The sequence below is a fragment of the Pleurodeles waltl genome, chromosome 4_2, assembly GCF_031143425.1.
Source record: "Pleurodeles waltl isolate 20211129_DDA chromosome 4_2, aPleWal1.hap1.20221129, whole genome shotgun sequence".
NCBI classification, from domain to species: domain Eukaryota; kingdom Metazoa; phylum Chordata; class Amphibia; order Caudata; family Salamandridae; genus Pleurodeles; species Pleurodeles waltl.
Window position 1 is genome coordinate 946,285,326 of NC_090443.1, and position 19,428 is coordinate 946,304,753.

The window sequence follows — 19,428 nt, forward strand, 5'->3', positions numbered from 1 at the left end:
ACACACCAACCCATGTCCTATCTTTAACATACACTGCACCCTGACCATGGGGCTACGTAAGGCTTACCTTAGGGGTGCCTTACATGTACAAAAAGCGGGGGTTTGGGCCTAGCAAGTGGGTACACTTGCCAGGTCAAATTGGCAGTTTAAGAATGCACACACAGACACTGCAGTGGCAGGTCTTAGCCATGTTTAGAGGGCTACTCATGTGGGTGCCACAATCTGTGCTGCAGCCCACTAGTGGCATTTGATTTACATGCCCTGGGAACCTCTAGTGCACTTTACTAGGGACTTACTAGTAAATCAAATATGCCAATAAGGGATAAACCAATCACCAATATAGTCTACACAGAGAACATACGCACTTTAGCACTGGTTAGCAGTGGTAAAGTGCCCAGAGTCCCAAAGCCAACAAAAACTGGTCAGATAAAATAGGAGGACGGATGCAAAAAGTTTGGGGATGACCCTGCAAAAAGGGCCAGGTCCAACCCAAGATCTATGCCCATTCCGGTATCTTAACCGGCAAGGAGGAGGTTTCAGAACATTTGTGCCTGGACATTTTTCTATGCTTACCCCACAATGCAAGATAGACGAGATTCCTCACTGCACTGGTGTTTTGGGTGTATATGAAAATGTAGGTCCTTTGAGGGAATGGGAACTGTCCTTAGGTTTTGAATGGAACACCATGGAAAGATCATTAAAAATTGACCTTCCTCTCATCTGTGTTTTGGGTGGATAAGGGCATAGACATCACAGATATTTGCAACATGTGTATTCCAGCAGAAACCACAGACTCCCAATGCAGATCTACCTCAGATATCTGCCTATGGCTTAAGGAACCAAGACTTGAACCCTAAAACAACAGCAAAAAGGTGCAGTTAAGTCTAGACTCTGTGACTTTGAAACATGGGAATTATGTCAAATGGGTCTGTGCTAGCTACAAACAATGTGCCACGCGGTGCACATGAAATTCTGTTGTTGCAAAAAATCTTTGGGATCCTCCTGCAGTCCACCCGAAGTACACCAAAAGTTAACCTTGGACAAATGACGGTCATATATAACCAAGCTATGGTTTGACAATTGTGTTATATGAATATTGGCAACTTATGAAAAAAAATATTTAGGGGAAGGGAGAGCCAGAGAAAAATGTGAAAAATAGACATTTATATCATATTAGTGCTATGGAGGTTACTCTCCAGGCAGACATTTGAGACCTGTCCACTGTCGCCAGTAGGTCCAACCATTTTTGCCAAACCTAGACATGATCAGACAGACCTCTACTGAGGAAATACTCAGTTGAGAGCCCACCAAAATGTTTCTTTTGTCAAGAACTCTTGTATGTATGTCTATTTAGTAAAAAAAACACAGTGTACTGCTATACAGTATAGGGAAGTACACTGATGAAGTAGATAGGATGAGGAAAAGGAAAGGTAGGGCTAAAGGCAATGGTCCTGATGAGGAGTAAAGAGGGGGTATTGTAGAAAACAAGACTTTAGATTTCTGAGACTTCTTGATATCTTTATTTTGAAAGCCAGATACTATTGTTGATTGCCTTTCATATGCTCCAGCTTATTCAGGTGAGGAAACAAGCTGGTGGGTTTTCGCAGCTGTCTATAGCTGATCCAACATAGGCCAAGCCCCGGTCTTGCCTTGAAAGTAGACAACCAGCATATCTGTGACCACAGCCAAGGCATCCATCAACTGGATAGCAAAAACTAAGAGCTAACTGTCAGTTTATTTTGATTAAATGTAATGAATGAAGCAGCTGGTCGTAATCCAGGAAAGCATAGTTCAAATAAAGGAATGAAGCTATGATTGAAACACTAAAAATTTAAGATGTAGAAGGCTGTGCAGCTGCCGCATTGCCTCCCTGACAGGAAGAGAGACCGTGTTGTCTCAGGGGGATGAGAAAAAAAGGCAAAGTGGGGATATAGGCGCCAATGGCTTAGAGACGCTGAAAGCAAGCCAGGCGTGATTTCCTGAAATTAAGTTCATTTCTATGTGGCGCAAAGCATAGGAGCAAAATACCTCAGAACCTTGAGTGCTACAACTTCTCCACAACTAACATATAGACACTCCTATTGCACCAAAAGAGAAACACACTCACCTCTTTCCCGCACAGGAAAAGACTTTTACATCAATACGACACAAATGGTTTTGAGTCTGCCCACCACAAAGAGGGATTCTTGAACTCAATCGTCCTGGTTTGGAAGATGCACAAAACCTGAGGTGAGTCATTAACTTAAGATCTCACAGCTGAATGCAAAAGCAGCAAATAAAACTGGAGGGAATCCTTCCACTGGGATACCCTTACTGATGGTGACTGGATGCTCCCAATGGACCTCAAGGAACCTATTTTATAGTTTATTCTCCCTTTCACAAATGATTATAGTTAATGTTGGGGGAGGAGTGAGGCACATATGGTTATTCTGCTGCCTTTCCATCAGCCTATTGTTGGCACTTTGGTCCTCACACAGCCCCTTTCAGCTGGTAGTCCACTTTCAACTTGAGAGATTTGTCCTGTCCTTTATCTCAATAAGAGTCTCTTAATGGTCTAGTGTTCATCTGCCATCATGTTACTCTAACAATGGTTGATGATCAACTTACGAAGGTAAGCCTAGGAGATGAAATGCTGAGGTTATTGTGTTGAAATCAAAGGCTTGTGGTCTGAAGGCCACCCAAGAAATATTTTACTGTTTGACCCATGCCTGAAGCAGATTCTCTTTGAGGGATGTATCCAAATTGGTGGCTCTACCGTTTTCTTTCAATCAGGCTATTTTTTTCAGAGCATTTCAGAGGCAAATTCTCCATCAAATTCAAATGAAGATACACTTTTGATTACAGTGGACCATAAGTGTCCAGAGGAGTTGCAGTGGGGGTTAGCAAGCTCAAGGCAAGGAATGGGAAGGTAATTTTCAGGTGCCGTTCATCTGTCTTTCTCAGGCGTGTTGCTAGCAACATAGGCTGGGGTGGGGGGGGAAGAGTCAACTACCATTGCTCTGCAACCTAGGGAACCCGATATCGGGAAGAATCAATGCTCCAACATCAAATGTCAAGAGATGCAGGTAGGCAATTTTGGCTCAATGAATCTTCCTTCTTGGAACAGGCAATATTTCAGAACTTCGCTGTGCGAACTAGCTGGGAGATACCGTATGCAGGAATAGCAACACTTCCCACAAGGAACCTTTGGGATTACAGCCTGGAGTGAAAATAGCCCATCATGGCCGAACACCACCAGCACTTTGCATTTCAGTGCAAGCTAAGCATATCATTAAATGAACAGAAAAGCAGCATACGTTTGTCTGATAAGAAATGTAAAAAATGGCAGTCACTGTCAAAAAAGCAAATCAGACTTTGAGCCAATTCCTGTGCAAATATTATAGGTCCTACCAAGGTGACAAGAAGACGATAACTGAGTAGAAGGTTTGCTCCAACATCAAGCATTGAGGAAGGATAATCGGAAGGCACTGTACCCAAACAAGATCAATTAAATGTCTCTGCACCCTTTAAGGCCTTCAGGGGGATCAGACAAGTTACCTCCTGTTGCCCATGTTATTTGCATTCGTGATAGAGTTGCCAGCATAGTGAGAGTGGAGGGATGTTGTGGGGAATTCCACTGCGTGATGACGAGCATGGCAAATGGCGCTACGCCAGTGATATGTTCCTGTACCTTCGAGGCACTTAGTCTTACTTCAGTAGACAAGTAATAACATACTGGGTCATGTGGATAATGTGTGGGAGCTTTGAATTATGGGGGGAGAAAGACAATAGCATTTCACTGTGCATTTGACTCGCACACGTACCGTCAGCCTCCTCTTTAGACGTCTAACACAGGGCCTGAGATTGTAACAAATAGTAGAAAGCCTTCAAAGGCTCACTGTTCTCCGGCTGCCACTCGCAGTGCAAGAGTCATTTTTTAATGGTATGTGGATTGGCCAAAAATATAATGGAGAAAACCGAGAGAATGTTTTGCATATCAACAAAGCTGATAATGTTATATAAAAATTGTAGAGTGTAATTTAAAGGTCTCAGACAGTGTCTCATTGCCATTTTTGGTGGATGACTTAGCATCTCCATTTCCAACACAGATAAAGCTTACTTTGCCTTCAATCTCAAGGGTAGAATTTTCTCCGTTAAAGAAAAACAATGTACAGCTAGAGGCAAAGAATACACGGAAATGGCAGATAAAACATGCCTTAGTTCACCAGAGCTTATAATAATGCTGAATGAAGTAATCCGTGTAGTCTCTGAATCAACAGCCAGCGAAGATAGAGTGGATATGATGCAAACAGCTGCATATGTTGTGGTGCTCCATAGTAAAGTAGGAAAAACAGCTAACAGACTAGAATAATCAACCCCTGAAATGATTGGAAAGGATATCACACATGTGCTGCCCATTACTAGACAAACTCACTATAATACAAGAAATATTAAGGGGTATGATACTGGATATGACCGCATATGTTAAGGCAAGGGATGGAAGCAGCAACAATGTGGAAGGCACTCCACAAGAAGAAGGTGGTCAAGTTGTCCAACCAGGGAAAGTACTTAAGAATTGGTAGAGAGGAGTTCTGTTCTGAGTGAGTCCGGTTGCAGCAAAGGAGGAAGGGTGTTGCCAAAAGGGCACCAAGAGGCATAGGAAGGTGCTTCAGCATAGCATCTGTGTTCACCAAGCCTGCATTCACCACTTAGTGTGCCAGGGAGGAGACACGTCTATCTCTGGCTTCATCTATGTGGAGACCCCCGGTGTGCTCAAGGCCCTTCCGCAGAATGTGACCCGGGACACAGTCACCTTCATTATTGTATGCGATCTAACAGTTCCACAAAGAAACATGGACAGTGGCTAGAGGTGACCCTGCAGCAAAACGGAGTCATATAACAGACAGATTCACCCAGAGCGTAGGTTTTAGCACTCTTGTTCGTTTATAGAATGGAGACTTGGGGAAAATATTACACAGTAAAAGATCAGTCCTACCAATATTGATGCAGACGTTCCTTTGTTACACAGCTGTGTGAACTGCACATCAACTGGTTGAGAAATCTGTGCTGAGTCCTTTGTAATAACAGGGCGCATCACTAAATTCCCCATTCGATAACCGTCTTAAAATGTCCTGTCTAATGAATATTAATTAGGCAGTTTGCTACGTGTGATGCCCTTTTTTGGCTTTGAGGACCAGGGTGATGGCCTGCAAGAGAAAGCATATCTGCGTCCCTGCATTTGCATCCCAAAATTGAGTTTTTATAAAGCAGCTGTGTTCAATAAAGGAAAAAAAAACAGCGAGAGAAAACATCAGTGAGGACCTGTAGTGGAACTGAACCACTGTCTGCACATCCCTAACGCCCCAGGTTGCCCCAAAATAATTCCCAAATGGATAGCTGTCCCATAGGAACCCCAAGTTGGTGTCAGTATGTGATTTTAAAATTAGAAGGGGATGCATGTATTATACCCCCTCATAAGTCTGATTTAGAATGAGTCTCAAAATACCTTGTGCCAGTTGGAAAGCCTTTTCTGATCCAAAAAATAGGCTTCGTAATTACTAAAAATTCCTTTTGCAGTTGCTTACTGAAATTTTCAGAATTGCAGGGATAACAACCACAAAGTGCTTTTTGTCTTTCCAATGGATTAAAGCTTCCTAAAATACATTTTTAAACTACGTGAGGCACAGTGTAATATTTAAATAATAATATCTGTTACACATGCAGGGTAAATCTGAACAAAATGTTTGGTTTGCTATTTGCTGATGTCCCTTTATTAAGTTTAATGAGAAAATGAAAAGGTTGAAGAATGTCATTTGCTGCATTTAAAACTGTAGTAGTGAAGGAATGTATCTTATTTCCTTTGAGGATGATTGCAACAGAGTAATACAATTAGTTTCAGGTAAATACCCATTGTGTGCGATGAGGCAAAACCTTATGCTCGTATATGTCATGCTTTTATTTGAGTATCCCAGAAAAAAAGAAGCAAGTGCCAAAATGTGTAGAGTTTGTATGTACAAGACAGAACTGTTGCTGTACATAATTTGTTGCTACCTTGTGTTTGATATGGAAAGGAAATACTGCCTTAACTCAATGCATAGGGCAATGGGGATTAGAAAAACTGATGAAGCAGTAAATGTAATTTAGTTGGAAAACACTTCAGATTATTAGGATGTGCTGTTAAATGTAGTAAACATATTTTGAAATCAAGGGGCATGGCCAACAGATTACAGGACACGGCTCTAGGGAGCCCAGTCTCCACACCACATTATCCTCCAGCATCCTGTTCTGACGTCCGGCTGCCATGGAACAGGGTATACCTCTCCCGTTCTCTAAGAGGAGACTAAGTGGCCTTAGGGCGAGTTAGCTCCTCAGAGAGGCTGACGCACGCTCTCGGGGAGGCTATGGCATACAAATGCCACTCCTGCTGAATCGTTCCCAGCGGCATTAATTATGACTCCGGGGGAGCTTTCACAGCCTTCGTGGGACAGGAGGGCCTGTGACCATTGCTGGACTGAGCGGCCGCACTGCCAGGCTGGAGGGTGATTGTGCCGGGCTGCTGGGGGCCCCCGCAGCAGTACAGAAAGAATTGATAGCCCTGAGGGGGCTTGCAAGCGCTCTTCCCTGTGGTGGTGGTCCTGGGGAAGCCGGAGCCATGGTGAGCGGGATTCAGTGGCCCTGTTGTGCGAGGGGCCGGGGAGACAGGTTGCCTTGAAGGCCAATTGCAGCACTGGGGAGCCACACCCTGGGGGTTTCTGCTAGCTGCAGGAGACATCGTTGAGGCCCCATCCGGGCCCATTTTAGGTGTAGCGAGAGAAGTGAGGGCCCATCCGGCCACCCGCGGCTTTACTGTGGTGCTAGGCTAGTGGCTCTGCGGATGCCATGGAGACCGCTCTGATTTGTGGAACTTCGTCCACAGTGAGAAGAACCTCGCTGTCCTGCTTGGTGAGAGGCCCCCAGGGAAGGGTGGCCTTGCTGGCCTATTTTGATGCTGTGGAGTCGGGCACTGGGGGGGACTTTACCCGGCGCTAAACATTATGATACTGCCCCACCTGGGCTATTGAACCGGGTGTTGAGGTCCCTGAAAGCCAGTGTGCCTGCAATATTTCCCAAAGCCCCGGATGGATCCTCACCTGATGAGGTGAAAATTGCCAGCCTAGCAGCTTCTGTGACACTAGGGGTGAGGCAGGCTGACTGGCCTGTGGGGGCTCTATAAATCTGACTCTTTGGATGCATATGACAGCTCTGGATGTTGGCTGGGGGGGCTCAATTTCACTAGTTTGGAGCACAATTACTTGTCGCATCACCCAACACAGTTCCTGGGTGATTATTCTCTCTGGTGACTGTATTGCATTTTATCATGAGATCCTGGTGTCTTCCCCCAAATGTAGCGACCCAAGGACGATTGTTCCTTCTCTGTACTTGGAGCATGCTGCTGCCTGTGGTGCTTACTGAAGGCCCAGGAGCTTGCTGCAGTGTGCGCTTGTTCATTTTTACTTTAGGGGCGAGGCTGAAGCCGGAAGCACAGGCCCCTGGGGCACTTGCAGGGTAACAACATCACGCAGTACACTACCCCAAGTGAGACCACTCAGAGAATCACCAGACAGGGTTGTCAGGATACACCAGAGCGCCAGGAGGAACGATGGCATACTGCCCTCTTGGAGGCCATGCAGAGGGCAAGGGTGACCCTAGCAGAACAAATTGCAGGAGTGTCTACTGAAGAGAATCTGCTTAGTGCGAATTTGCAAAACATCGCAGATAAGGTGGACAATGTGGAATCTAACATTGCATCTCTCCAGACTTAGGTGAGACAACTCAAGCTGCAGGTGGTGCGCCTGACCACAGTCACTGGCACCCTTGAATACCGGGTTGAAGACACTGAGGGATGTTTGAGGAGGAAACATTTACACCTACTGAGTTTCCTGGGGCAGTCTGCACAGCATTTTCCGGAACAGTGGGTGAGGAATGAACTGCGCCCTACAGGGCTGTCTACTACCTTTGTTATTGAGCATGCCTACAAGGCCTTGGTTCAGGGCACTCCCCTATGTGCTGTACCCCCTAAATAATCCTTATCATTTTTCAGTTTTTCATATTCTTCTTCTGTATTATAAATCCTCTTTGCTCCAAGGGACTTTTCATAAGGAATGCTGGCCTTCAGTGTTAAAGGATGGAAGTTGTTCCCCTGTAAAATGCTGTTGCCAGCACCTGGTTTTCTGAAAAATGTGATAACATCGCTGTGTTTTCATCACCTTAACTTCAAGAAACTCCACTCCAGCTCCACTGATCTTACTTATGAAGTGCAGATTTATATTATTACTGTTATTCTCTGCTACAAAAGTCTTTGCTGATGCGACGCTCCCCTTCTAGATTGCGAAAATATTGTCTATAAAGTGGAACCGCAAAGTAAAGTGGCCCGCCCATTGTTCCAGTTCTAGCTCCTTAAGCACCCGCTCCTCGCAGCGAGCCCATGTTCAAACCTACGTAGCGAGGAGCAAAGCTCATCGCCGTTCCTCTTTGTTGGTCTGAAGAAAAGGATGTTTTTAGTTAGGCATCATTCAATAACTTACAAGAGCATACTGGTATGCCTGACAGATTTGATTGGTCTTGCCCTCCAGAACGTTTTCACTGTTCGCAGGCAATCTTCATGATGTACACTGATGTATAGAGATGATACATCCAAGGGAATCATTAACATGTCATTATCCCAACTGATATCAAAGATTCTCTGAAAATCTTTTTTTATATACGATGGCAAACTAAGAACCAACAGTCTTAGGACTTGATGTACTTTGAGGTATTTTCAAATAATCCTTCACGTGCCGCTTTTAGTAGCCTCCCTGGTGCTTTCTCAGCATTCTTGTAAATTTTAGGGATCAAATCGAAGAAAGGTAGTTTCGGATGCTCGGTCTTCAAAAAACCCTGTTCCTCCGCTCTGGTCAGCCCCTGAATTCTTCGTTTTTCCAACTTACACAAATACTTCCTTTGAACCTGTCCATAACAGGCTAGATTAATCTTGTTGTCATTGAGTTGATTATAGGACTCTGACGTATGCATTTGCTTCCACCACAGCACCACATTCTCTCCCTTGTCAGAATTTCTGACCACAACATTCTTCTCCATAAATCTTGTTATCGCCTGTTTAGACACATCAGTGCTGCGATGTGTATGATGTTTACTTCTACTGGACTCTAAATTGCCAAAATGTTTGATTACAGTTTCTGAAAATTGGTGTATCATTCCAGACAGCAGCTGAATCAATTGGTATTCTAGTTTTGAAAGTTTTGTGAAGATTCGTCAAACGTCTAGCAAAACTGTAGGTAGTCAGGACCTAGGCCCACATTTATACTTTTTTAGCGCCGCATTTGTGCCGCTTTTATACGCAAAAGCGGCGCAAACTTACAAAATCCAATTGTATGTTGTAAGTTTGTGCCGCTTTTGCGTAAAAAAATGACGCAAATGTGGCGCTAAAAAAGTATAAATATGGGCCCTAGTTTCCATAGGAAGAAAATGTTTTGCTTTGCCAATAACTTTAGCACCACTTGACGAATCTTCACATAATTTTCAAAACTAATATGACAGTTGGTTCAGCTACTGTCTTGAAAGTTTTGGGGTGATCCATCAAGTGGGGGCCGAAAGGAAGGTGGGGAGGTCCCAAAATGTGTTTCAGACATCCATTTTTCTATAGGGCCCTTAGACATGCCTACAGCCCAAACTGCTGAACGGAATTACACTACATTTGTCAGGAAGCTAGACCCTGTTCCGCAGATTGTGCTTTTTGTGACTTGATGTAAATCTGTTAAGTAGTTTTTTATTTAGATATTAGGGTTTAAAAAAAAAATAGATATCTAGGAAGACGTATTCTCCGAAAATCCAACTGTCCCCGTGCTGATATCTGATTAGCTGCCAGCACTACAACAAGGAAGTGTTGGCAGCCGTTTTGGGACTCGGCTTAAGCCAAGTACCCCAAAAAAAAGATTACAAAACGAAAAGGGTCCAGGTAGAGTCACCATAAGCCCATATCCTTGGCCTGGGGGGGGGGGGGGGATCACTGAGGGACCCCACCAGGGCTAAAAAGCAGTTTTTGTTAAATTTCAGAAAAATCCATGGATGGGTCTGCAGATTTTTTTGGGGGATTTTTTTTTTCCTTTTCTTTTTTAAAGCGCCATCGTCTGCGCTTTTTGCTTCTCTTTGCTTCTGGGTGGGCAAGGTCCTGGGGGACATTGTGGGGGTGAAAAAAGGAGAGGGGTGCATGGGCACTCCTTCCCAGGGCTTTTCAAAGCCACAGGGACCCTCATCTCCGCAGAGCAAAAGCATTTATTTTTAATGGGGGGCGGCTGTACGGCCTCCCCCGCAGCCATGGTGACCCCCACCTCTAAATATGAAATTAATGTGGGGGGCCCGCATGGCCCCTGCAGACACAGGGACCGTCACCTTACCCTGGCAATTCAATCAAATTAAGGGAGGGGCAGCGCGGCTGGGACTGCCAGCTCCCTGGAGCTGAAATATTATAATGAAGGGGGTTCATCGCGGACCCCAAGCTCCGGGGACCACCACCTTCCAGGGGCTAAATTAAACTTTGGAGGGGGGCCATGCGCCCCGCACCCTTGTGGAACCATACATGGCCCTGGGGACTGCCACCCGACCAGGGCTGGGTCCTGCTATGTCTCGGGGGGGGGGGCGACTCCCGGACATAAATGTTTGCTCTGACTTGGCGTGAGCTTTGTCAGCTGCCACCAAGTCAGAGCAAATACTCCGCTTCCATTGGGCGAGACCTGCCAAAGTCCTCCCGCCCGCTGGAAGCGGAGGTTTCAACTTTTTCTCCGCCCGCAGAAATGCAGACAGGAAAAGAGATTAAACGATTGCTCTTGCACACAGAGAGCTGCAGTGTTTAGCAGCTCCCTGTGTGCAATAGCAATGCAGGCTCCTGCAGAAAGTGGGAAGCATGCTGGGACCGCAGGTCCTTTAGGCTCCCCCGTGGTCCCATTGCATACTGGAGGCCATGGGTGGCACCCAGGAGACATAGCTAGGCCCTGGGAGATGGGGGGGTTGTGCTCAACCCCATTCCATTAATTTATGGCTGTGCCCCTGGTCCCCAGGGCTGAAATCAGCCCAGGAACGGGGACCGCTCTTCCCCCACCCCAGGATTCTAGATAAATATGCACCAGGAATAATCATATTGCCAAAACAAACACAAGATCACTGGTGACATTTCCTTGTGCTCCATTATGCAACTGTAGTGTAGAATACATACTGGACATTTAACCAAGGAGGCAGAAAAAACTCTACTTGGGTAGGTATTTTGTGAAAAACTGTGGTCTCTTGTTCGATAAAAGGGCAGGTGAGATTGCTTTGTGGCCAAATCACTCACACAGCTACTGACACACCCACACAGGCAGTCACAGAACCCCTCACAGACCCACTCAGAAATTCATGCACCCACTCACAGACCCACTTAGACGCATGTACTCTCTCACAGACCCAAGCAGAACCTCATGCACTCACAGGCACACTCAGAAACTCGCGCACCCACTCACAGACCTAAGGTAACTATAACTCACTCCCTTGCCATGAACTGGTAATTACCCCAGCACTCATGACAACTTTTATAATGTGATAATTACTTCATGGTGCAAGTTAGTTACTTGAAATAACTCTAACCATAACTGCTTAATTTCTATGGTTTTATGCAAGTAAAATCAGAACCTAACTATAAAGTCCCTGTAACCTTTGTTTTTTTAAGTGAATATATTTATATTTATATATTTGTCAGTTCTTCACCAAAATAAAAGAAGTTTGAGATATTGCAGCCGCTGCTGGAGTTCCAAACTCTTTTGTAGTTTCAAGAGTTTCACTTGTTGAATGTGTGTGTGTGTGTGTGTGTGACATTAATATCATTTTTATTTTACTTTAAAAAAACGGTGTTGGTTTCGCTCACAAGAGGTAAAGGCACTTTCAGAGTTTTGGGGAGCCTGTAGGTCAAAGGAGTAAACGTATCTTAGGCTGGTTGAGGTAAAGTGAGATACAGAGTTATTAGGGTATAGGTACAGGAGGTAAGTGTTTTCTAGACCTCGAGTTTTAATTTTTTTTTTTTTTAAATAGACGTTTGGGGGACTTACTGACAAAAGGGAAGAAAAGGGGTACGTTTATATATAAATATACATACATAAACAGATATATAATTGTATATTTTTAAATGTGTGTATACTAGATGTGGCAATGTAGTGTAAAGACATGCACTGGTAAGCCTTACATAGTATTACAGTGTGTCATAAAGGTCAAGGCTTAGTACCACCTGCGGGTTAAAGGTATCCGATTGTACCATTTGATATTCCTTTGGCTCATTCGGGCTTGAAACAGATTGATAGATAAGAGGCAGCAGTCATTAATGAAGTTAGAACAGGAACTCTAGAAATCAGTCTAATACATGGAGCTTTAGGAGCCATCAGGATCTATAAAAATGAGAATGGTTGATTCTCTAGCAATCAGCTTTTCAGGTACAAGAGTTTGAGTGGAAAGTTGGCCTGATTTTTGGCTCTTCGAGTCTCTGCGTGCACAAGCATACAAGGTGTACATCAAGAAAGGCTACCTGGTGTACTTTAACACAGTTATTTAGGTTGTAATAAAGATGTGAATGTCCAGAAAGATTTGTGCGTAAACAAGACTCTAGCAATAATTCTATTGTGCATTCAAATGTACTGGGACTATAAATCATTTGTAAAGTGAAAACTACAAAAAGCTCAATATGCAAAAATCAGAATAGGCTGATGAAACAGAGTGGTAAGACCAGAGGCCCTGGATGTTCAGTCTGTATAATATTTATAACTTTACAGTGTTTTTGAAGCTGAGTACATACCTGGAAAAAGGTACACAACCCCAGTCATATGCCACCTGATTATGTTAAACAGCATTTGCAAAGAGGCAGAATTTACAAATAATTGCTACATGTAATCAGATACAGTAACAAAAGGGGGGTAATAGTCTTCCCCCAGAAACTGTTACTTTGCAGGTGCTTAACCGTTATGATTTGTGATGCTATTGGTTCACAAATCTCCATAGCAACACAGAAACAGGCAAATGCAACAATGAACGAGTTGTGATCAACCTTGGAAGTGGAAAGGCATGAAGGTCCTGGAGTTGAAGGGTGTGTTTATTGGACTTGGGAGGAATGTCATCTTCTTAGTGTAAAGTTGTAATGAACGACCAGAAGAGAGAGCGTGCAAACGTGAAGAGCTTAGAACAGCCAATAAGGTGATCTCTGGATCCTGTTAGCTGTTTAACCAACCAAGTGCTGGACCACTGCACACAGCACGGATCAAACAATAAAAAAACAAAACAGACAAAAGTTGATGCTGAGTGGAGTGTGATCGCCAACCAGTCATCATTCAATGTCACTTGCACAGTAGCAGTTAACTTCTGTAAGCATTTCATCTATGGTGAGGGATTTGAGGGACAATAAACAAGGAGATCAATAGGCAACTCCATCAGGTGCAACTATACTCTGCCCCCAAAACCCGAGTAAACTGCCACCTGCCAGAAGTGTGCAGTTAGTTGGTTGGTTGGGGGAGGTGGTGGTGGGTGGTTAGTTAGGTTCAAACCTCTCAGTTTCACAGAGAGCTACAGTTTGTAGTTTGAGTGGTCCCTCAGTAGTAGGAGTGCCACGTACTTTTGCCAGAATTAAAACAAGGACCGCACATAATTGGAAAATGTTGCAATCAAAGGGAAAATCTCAGAGATGGCGGGGCTGCACTGTGTATCATTGATGTTCCGCCACAAAATGTGAATAAATGAACCCTTGACTCTGCACATTCCTCAACAGTCCGAGCCTCTTACAAATTCTTTCTGAAATTAACATCTGTAGAACGTCTCTCCCATCTCCTTATCTCCCTCATACTCCGCTGAAAATGTGACTGTGAACATTGCTACCATTAGCTTTTTCTTTTTTGTAGGGCTTTCAACTCAGTCCATATGGCGCAAACTCTGTAAGGATGTGATGAAACTAAAGCCACCAAAATTTGAGGTGAGTTTTGAACACCTTTGCACAGTGGAAGATCCTTACTAAAGACTGGAAATGGGTAAACAGTGTACACAACATTGTCTTCTACCTCGCACTTTAGGCATTTGCATAGATTGCTATTTCAGTGTTTTTAGCAGGAAATGTCTGGGCGAAGATTTGAATTAAACTAGTTGTTTTTCATGGGGTCATTTGCTTCTCGTTTATGATATTGTGCGCTTTTAATCGCAGCACACAGAATGTTTGCCTCAGACACGTCTGTGTTATTGGTGCTCTAATTTCTCCTAGTTGTGAAATGATGGGTAATGACATGAACAAACTCTGATGACACACATGTTGTATATGTTATAGCCATTTTTGCTGCACATGGGGGGCAGCGCTGTTGTATTTAAGTCGCAGTCCTTGTAGGTGCTGGTCCCACATGAGAAGAAACTGTAATCTGAGCCACATGGAAAACAGGCACTGGCTATGTTGGGCACATAAGTCTATTCAGTGGGATTGGCTACGCATGGGTGATCGAAAAATAATGTGGTGGCACAGTACTTCACATGACCACCAGTCGCTAGAGAAATGTGGTGAATGTAGGATGGAGGCACAGAGATCCCACACAATCCTTTTTTACATGGAGAAGCAGAGTGAGTTCAGTGTGGGACAGCATAGTTGCTGTCGTGCCACAAACAGAGCATGGGTCTGGTACAGTCAACTTTGCCTCATTTGTGAATGCCAGTGGAGAGTGTAGCGCACAGCCTGAGACAAGCTCTGGATGCACGTGGTTCAGATCCCATGCATACTCGGTATAGTGTTAGGCTGTTTTCACTATAGATAAAGGGGTCGCCTCAGCCTGTGGGTGAGACAGAGACATTGGTTTTTATAGATGTTTTTCAGGTTAATGGCGTTGAGAAAAGTTGTGGATAAAAATAATTGCTTAGAACAGATGGAGTTAGGAGTGCACTAGAGCTTAAGAGGAATGAAGCTTTGATTTTCTCAATTTTTATTACTGCTTATTTCTCCTGGGCCCCACTCTCCTTGGTTTACTTTTATCCTCCCTACTCCATTTTTTCATAGTCTCTGCTGCAGCTTCTATTTCTCCATTTTTACTTCCGTGATCTCTCTGGTGCCAGGTTTCTCCACTCTCACCTCTGACTTCCGTACTCTATCACCTTGTCTCCCTTTGCTCTTGCCTATGTATCTCATGTGCTATGCCTAAATCATCTTGACCAGCCTCCCCTTCAGCCTGTTTTCATGCTGGTCACAGCAGAAATGAAAAAATATGTAATGCAACTATTTATTTTTTTGTTAAATTTAAATAACCAACATTGTTGAAAGTTTCAGAATTGTTATTTTAACTTTTTTTTGTTATTTTGTTTTTGGCACAGAACAATGCACACAAGACAATCACATGAGGGTACACATGCTTCCATAGCGAATGTTTCAGCAGTTTTGAACCTTTCCATTTATTAATTTGGACCATGGAATCAATGTTAAGTCCAAAATAAGTTTCTTTTTTCGTCTGTTATGTCACCTTTTTGGCTTTTCATCAAGATTAGATTTAGTCAGCTTGCTTTCCCCAGTTTGGTACTCACCAAGCTTCTTTTGTTATTGTGCAGTTCTTATGCAGTTCCTGAGATTAAAAAAAAATATTGGAAAAGTATGCATCGGAAGTAAGACTATCGAGGGCAGTCTTCAACGCCTCCTGGACAGAACAAACATGAGCCACAAAACATCTTTCACATAACCTGCTTATTCAGCACATATTATTCTTGCATGCTGTCAAAGCCCCACTCAGTTACCAGTCAGTATTATTTCCCAATCTATTCTGTGTAAAAACAAGTCAGGACCGTCACCAATCTATGGACTGCAAAGCTTTGCAGTTTACAGGATTTAAGGTGGTCAGTAAAATGTGGGAGCTTTGCCTCATTCTTCCTAACATTGGTACTAAACATTGTATCATCTTAGTGCGTACCCATATCCTAACTAAGCTGACTTTTCAAGGTTCATTTTGAATATATACACACTGTGGTTATAAACACACCTCCCCCTCCCCAAGGGGAACCTGCTCCCAAAACTCTTTTAGCCCGTTTCTCACACCTATGTTTAAAGCATGTTGTCATGTAGTGTAGTAGGTAGAAATCATTATGATATATGTTTTCAGGGATTGCATTCCTGCCTCTCTTACAACTGTTTTGCATGACCTACCAAGACAACTTTAGGACCTCTTCTCACAAGATTTCAAACTCTAGTATTCCATTCAACATGCTACATGTTGACGTTCAGTGTAAAAGGGGGTGCTTGAGAACACTTGCAGTAGTGCAAGTAACACCTTAAGAACAGCTGCCCTTTGACAGGCTCAACTACCTTTTCAAGTATTCTTATGCTGCGTTGTATTCTCTGGTGCAGTGGTAGATTGGTTCGTAGGCTTTTATGTAACCGGATACAGTAAATCAACCATTGGAAACTCGATGAAAGGGTGATACCAGTATTTTCCTGTTAAGGCCCTAGTGTCTCTTTATTTGTATTCCCAGGCGAGGCAGACTACAAAACATGTAGAAACTGGCGAGTCTCAACAACTTCGGTCTGACCCCCACTGCCTCTATCAGCCCTATGCAGTGTCTATAGACTCCTCTGTTTAGGAGTCAGGCTCCAGCAGGCTGTAGGAGCATGCTTGAAGTCAGTTAGAGCCCTTTCACACATTGTCACAAACTGCAGATCACAGCAGTAGGGTGGCAAGTCTTCCACTATCTGGCCAATCACCCCTCACTGCTGCTGTACTGCAGGCCATCAGAGCTTATCTAAGAAAGCAGGCATACAGTGGGCATGTGGCATACAGCTACAGTGATCACCAATTCACTCTTCATGCACCCCCTGCATGCTTCCCACAGCTGCCAATTTTGGTTTTCTCTGTCACTTCCTGACAACCAAACAACCACACCGTTCATAGTGTGCCTATGTCGGCCGCGACCCAGCAGCTCTAAACAGCTCTTCCCCCAAGTCAGGATCTCTTGTAGACCCCCAACCAACTCCTGTTTTCTCCCTTTTTTGTTTTTCATATGGATGCCTTGTTATAGTTTGCTGTCTGTTGGTCAAGTAACCTATTAGTTCGGTCATATATTTTCTACTGTACAGCCAAGATGGGACATGGGATATTCAGCAAGAGTGATGTATTGCTGATAACCCAATGGTATACCCAGTGTTGACACTGGCGAAGATTTCTACTCGGAAATCGTGACTTTAGAATAATGATGGCAGCATCAGTGTTTGAGACCATAGCACTGCTTTATATTACTATTGTATGTAAATGTAATCTATTGATTAAAGCTAAGTGTTCTTTAATTACAGACTGTAACTTGTTGGAGAAAGAAATTTCTTGAAGTTTTCTTCCACCATGTCCTGCGTGGAATACTGGATGTCTCATGTGATAGACGCTTGATGGACCAGCGTTTCTCCCCACTGATTCACAGCTCTCAGTATGTCACTGAACTTACAATCTGCAACAAATTGCAAGGAGTGTTGGAGCTTACCCCTCCTGTGGTCGAGACTTTGGTGAATTCAGTGCGCACACTGAAGTTCCTTCACCTGCGTTCTCCCGATCTTGCCCGGCAGCAGTCGCTGCAGTCACTGCTGCATCGCCTGATCCACCATGGAGATGTCAACAAAGTGGCCTTATTATCCTGGCCTGCTCCTGACACATACCTTTTAGTGCTGATCCTGAGTATCAGCGCAGGTTTTTGGGTGGAGCACCACAGAAACCCCTGTAGGTTTTGTGATACAGTAACCCAGAATGAAAGGGACAAGATACTGCGGGAGAAAAATCCACTTCTTGATTCACTTGTGCCATGTGATGGTTCCCTGAATGAACAAGATGAAGAAGAGATTGTCGATCAATATAACCTAGAATATGAAAAGGGACAAGAAGAGACACCAAGTGCCTTGCTGACATTGCAACCCCTTAACTTAGATCAGAGACCATGGGATGAACCACCCAAAATGTATCATAAAAGCCACTGCAAGGCCACTGTTGCCTCAGAGCCCCATGGGTCGAGCAGCAGTATCTCAAAGAATTCCTCACATCAAGATGCAAGTACCAAATTACCTCTTGTTGCTTCTGATCAATGCACACGACCTTCCCCTACCTCGCCGAAAGGTTTTCACGCTGAAATTGCCAAGAAAAATAAATGTACTACCCCCTATGACAACTCAAGTGGTGTGGAGAATAGCGATGTTGAGGCAGAAGATCTTTACGATTTTATCTTCAGTGTGGCCAATGAGAAGAAAACAAGAACCAGTACTGGGAACAAAAGTCTTCTGGGGGAGAAAGGTACAATGGGATTAAATGGCCTGCTGGGCGAAAGTTGCCTTGGGGTCCCATTCCTTGACACTACACGCCGCTTCAGAAGCATCAGTGCCCTGAATTTGCACAACGTGCCCCTGACCCTTGAATACTGTCACATCTTGTGTAACCTACTGAGCACATGGGTCACACTGGAGAAACTTACAATGGCCTACAATGGTACGTAACAATAAGTAATATGTTCAATTGCGTTTCTCAATCATGTCATATTTTAGAAAGGATGGTGTTATAGGTGCAGATTTTGATCATTACAGAGACTGAAAGAGGGTATGTAGTTTGTGGTTTAATCTAAACTTATGTATTGGTGTGAAATAATCTCCATTAAGGTGCTAAATGGACTGATTTACTGAGGCATAGAGCAGCCATTAATAATGCACATACATTACTACAAAGGCTAATAAATTAAAGCATTTCAAATTGTTGGGGTTCAAATTTATCAGTATTTGGAAAATGTTTGAGTATAGTATTACCATAAACTGAGAGGCTTCACATTCTGTTGAAGCAGGATTTTCGAGACCAAAATATACTTTGCAGGCAACAACACCTTAGAGTTCTGAATACAACAGCTAATTGATGAAAGGATATACTAAATCCTGAAAGGTGGTAACAAAAACTGTGTAGTACACTAAAAAGTATTATTTGTCTGTCAGAACCAGGTTCAGACATCCAACGGGGCAAACAGGAGCTACTGGTCCAACCAAGGGGGCTAAGGCCTTTTACTACTGATGTCTCGAGCCCAACACTCTAAGGATCCTGAGCATCTGGCCCAAGTACCCCCTTAAGCCTCTGAATGTCAGGTGTAGCACAGGCCGAGCAGACCAAGAGAAGAGGATAGACATGGGGTGAACACAGGCTCACAACTCAAACTACGTGCAGCAGCAATAGATGATTGTCCAGTCAAATACTTGCTTGTATGAAAAAAGTAGTATTGATATATAAACACAAAGTAAGATACAACATTTACAGATAATACATGCAGTCCCCTGAGGTCAGGACTCTAGTGTTGCAAAGGCAGGTCCCACGATCCTCTAGCTAGCGGTATTTGCTAGTATCCCATTCACTATAAGTGAAATCCATATTAAGCCTTACTAGT

At 43.8% G+C, this 19,428-nt stretch overlaps 1 protein-coding gene across 2 annotated transcripts in view; it reads left to right on the top strand.

Annotated features, from left to right (window-relative positions):
• Positions 1-19,428, top strand: part of LRRC41 (leucine rich repeat containing 41) — a 117,439-nt gene that overhangs the window by 30,816 nt on the left and 67,195 nt on the right. For both annotated transcript variants that reach the window (XM_069232756.1, XM_069232757.1), the window contains exons 3-4: positions 13,923-13,993; positions 17,324-18,494. In XM_069232756.1, coding sequence (XP_069088857.1) covers positions 13,923-13,993; positions 17,324-18,494 — 1,242 coding nt within the window. The remainder of the gene's footprint in view (positions 1-13,922; positions 13,994-17,323; positions 18,495-19,428) is intronic.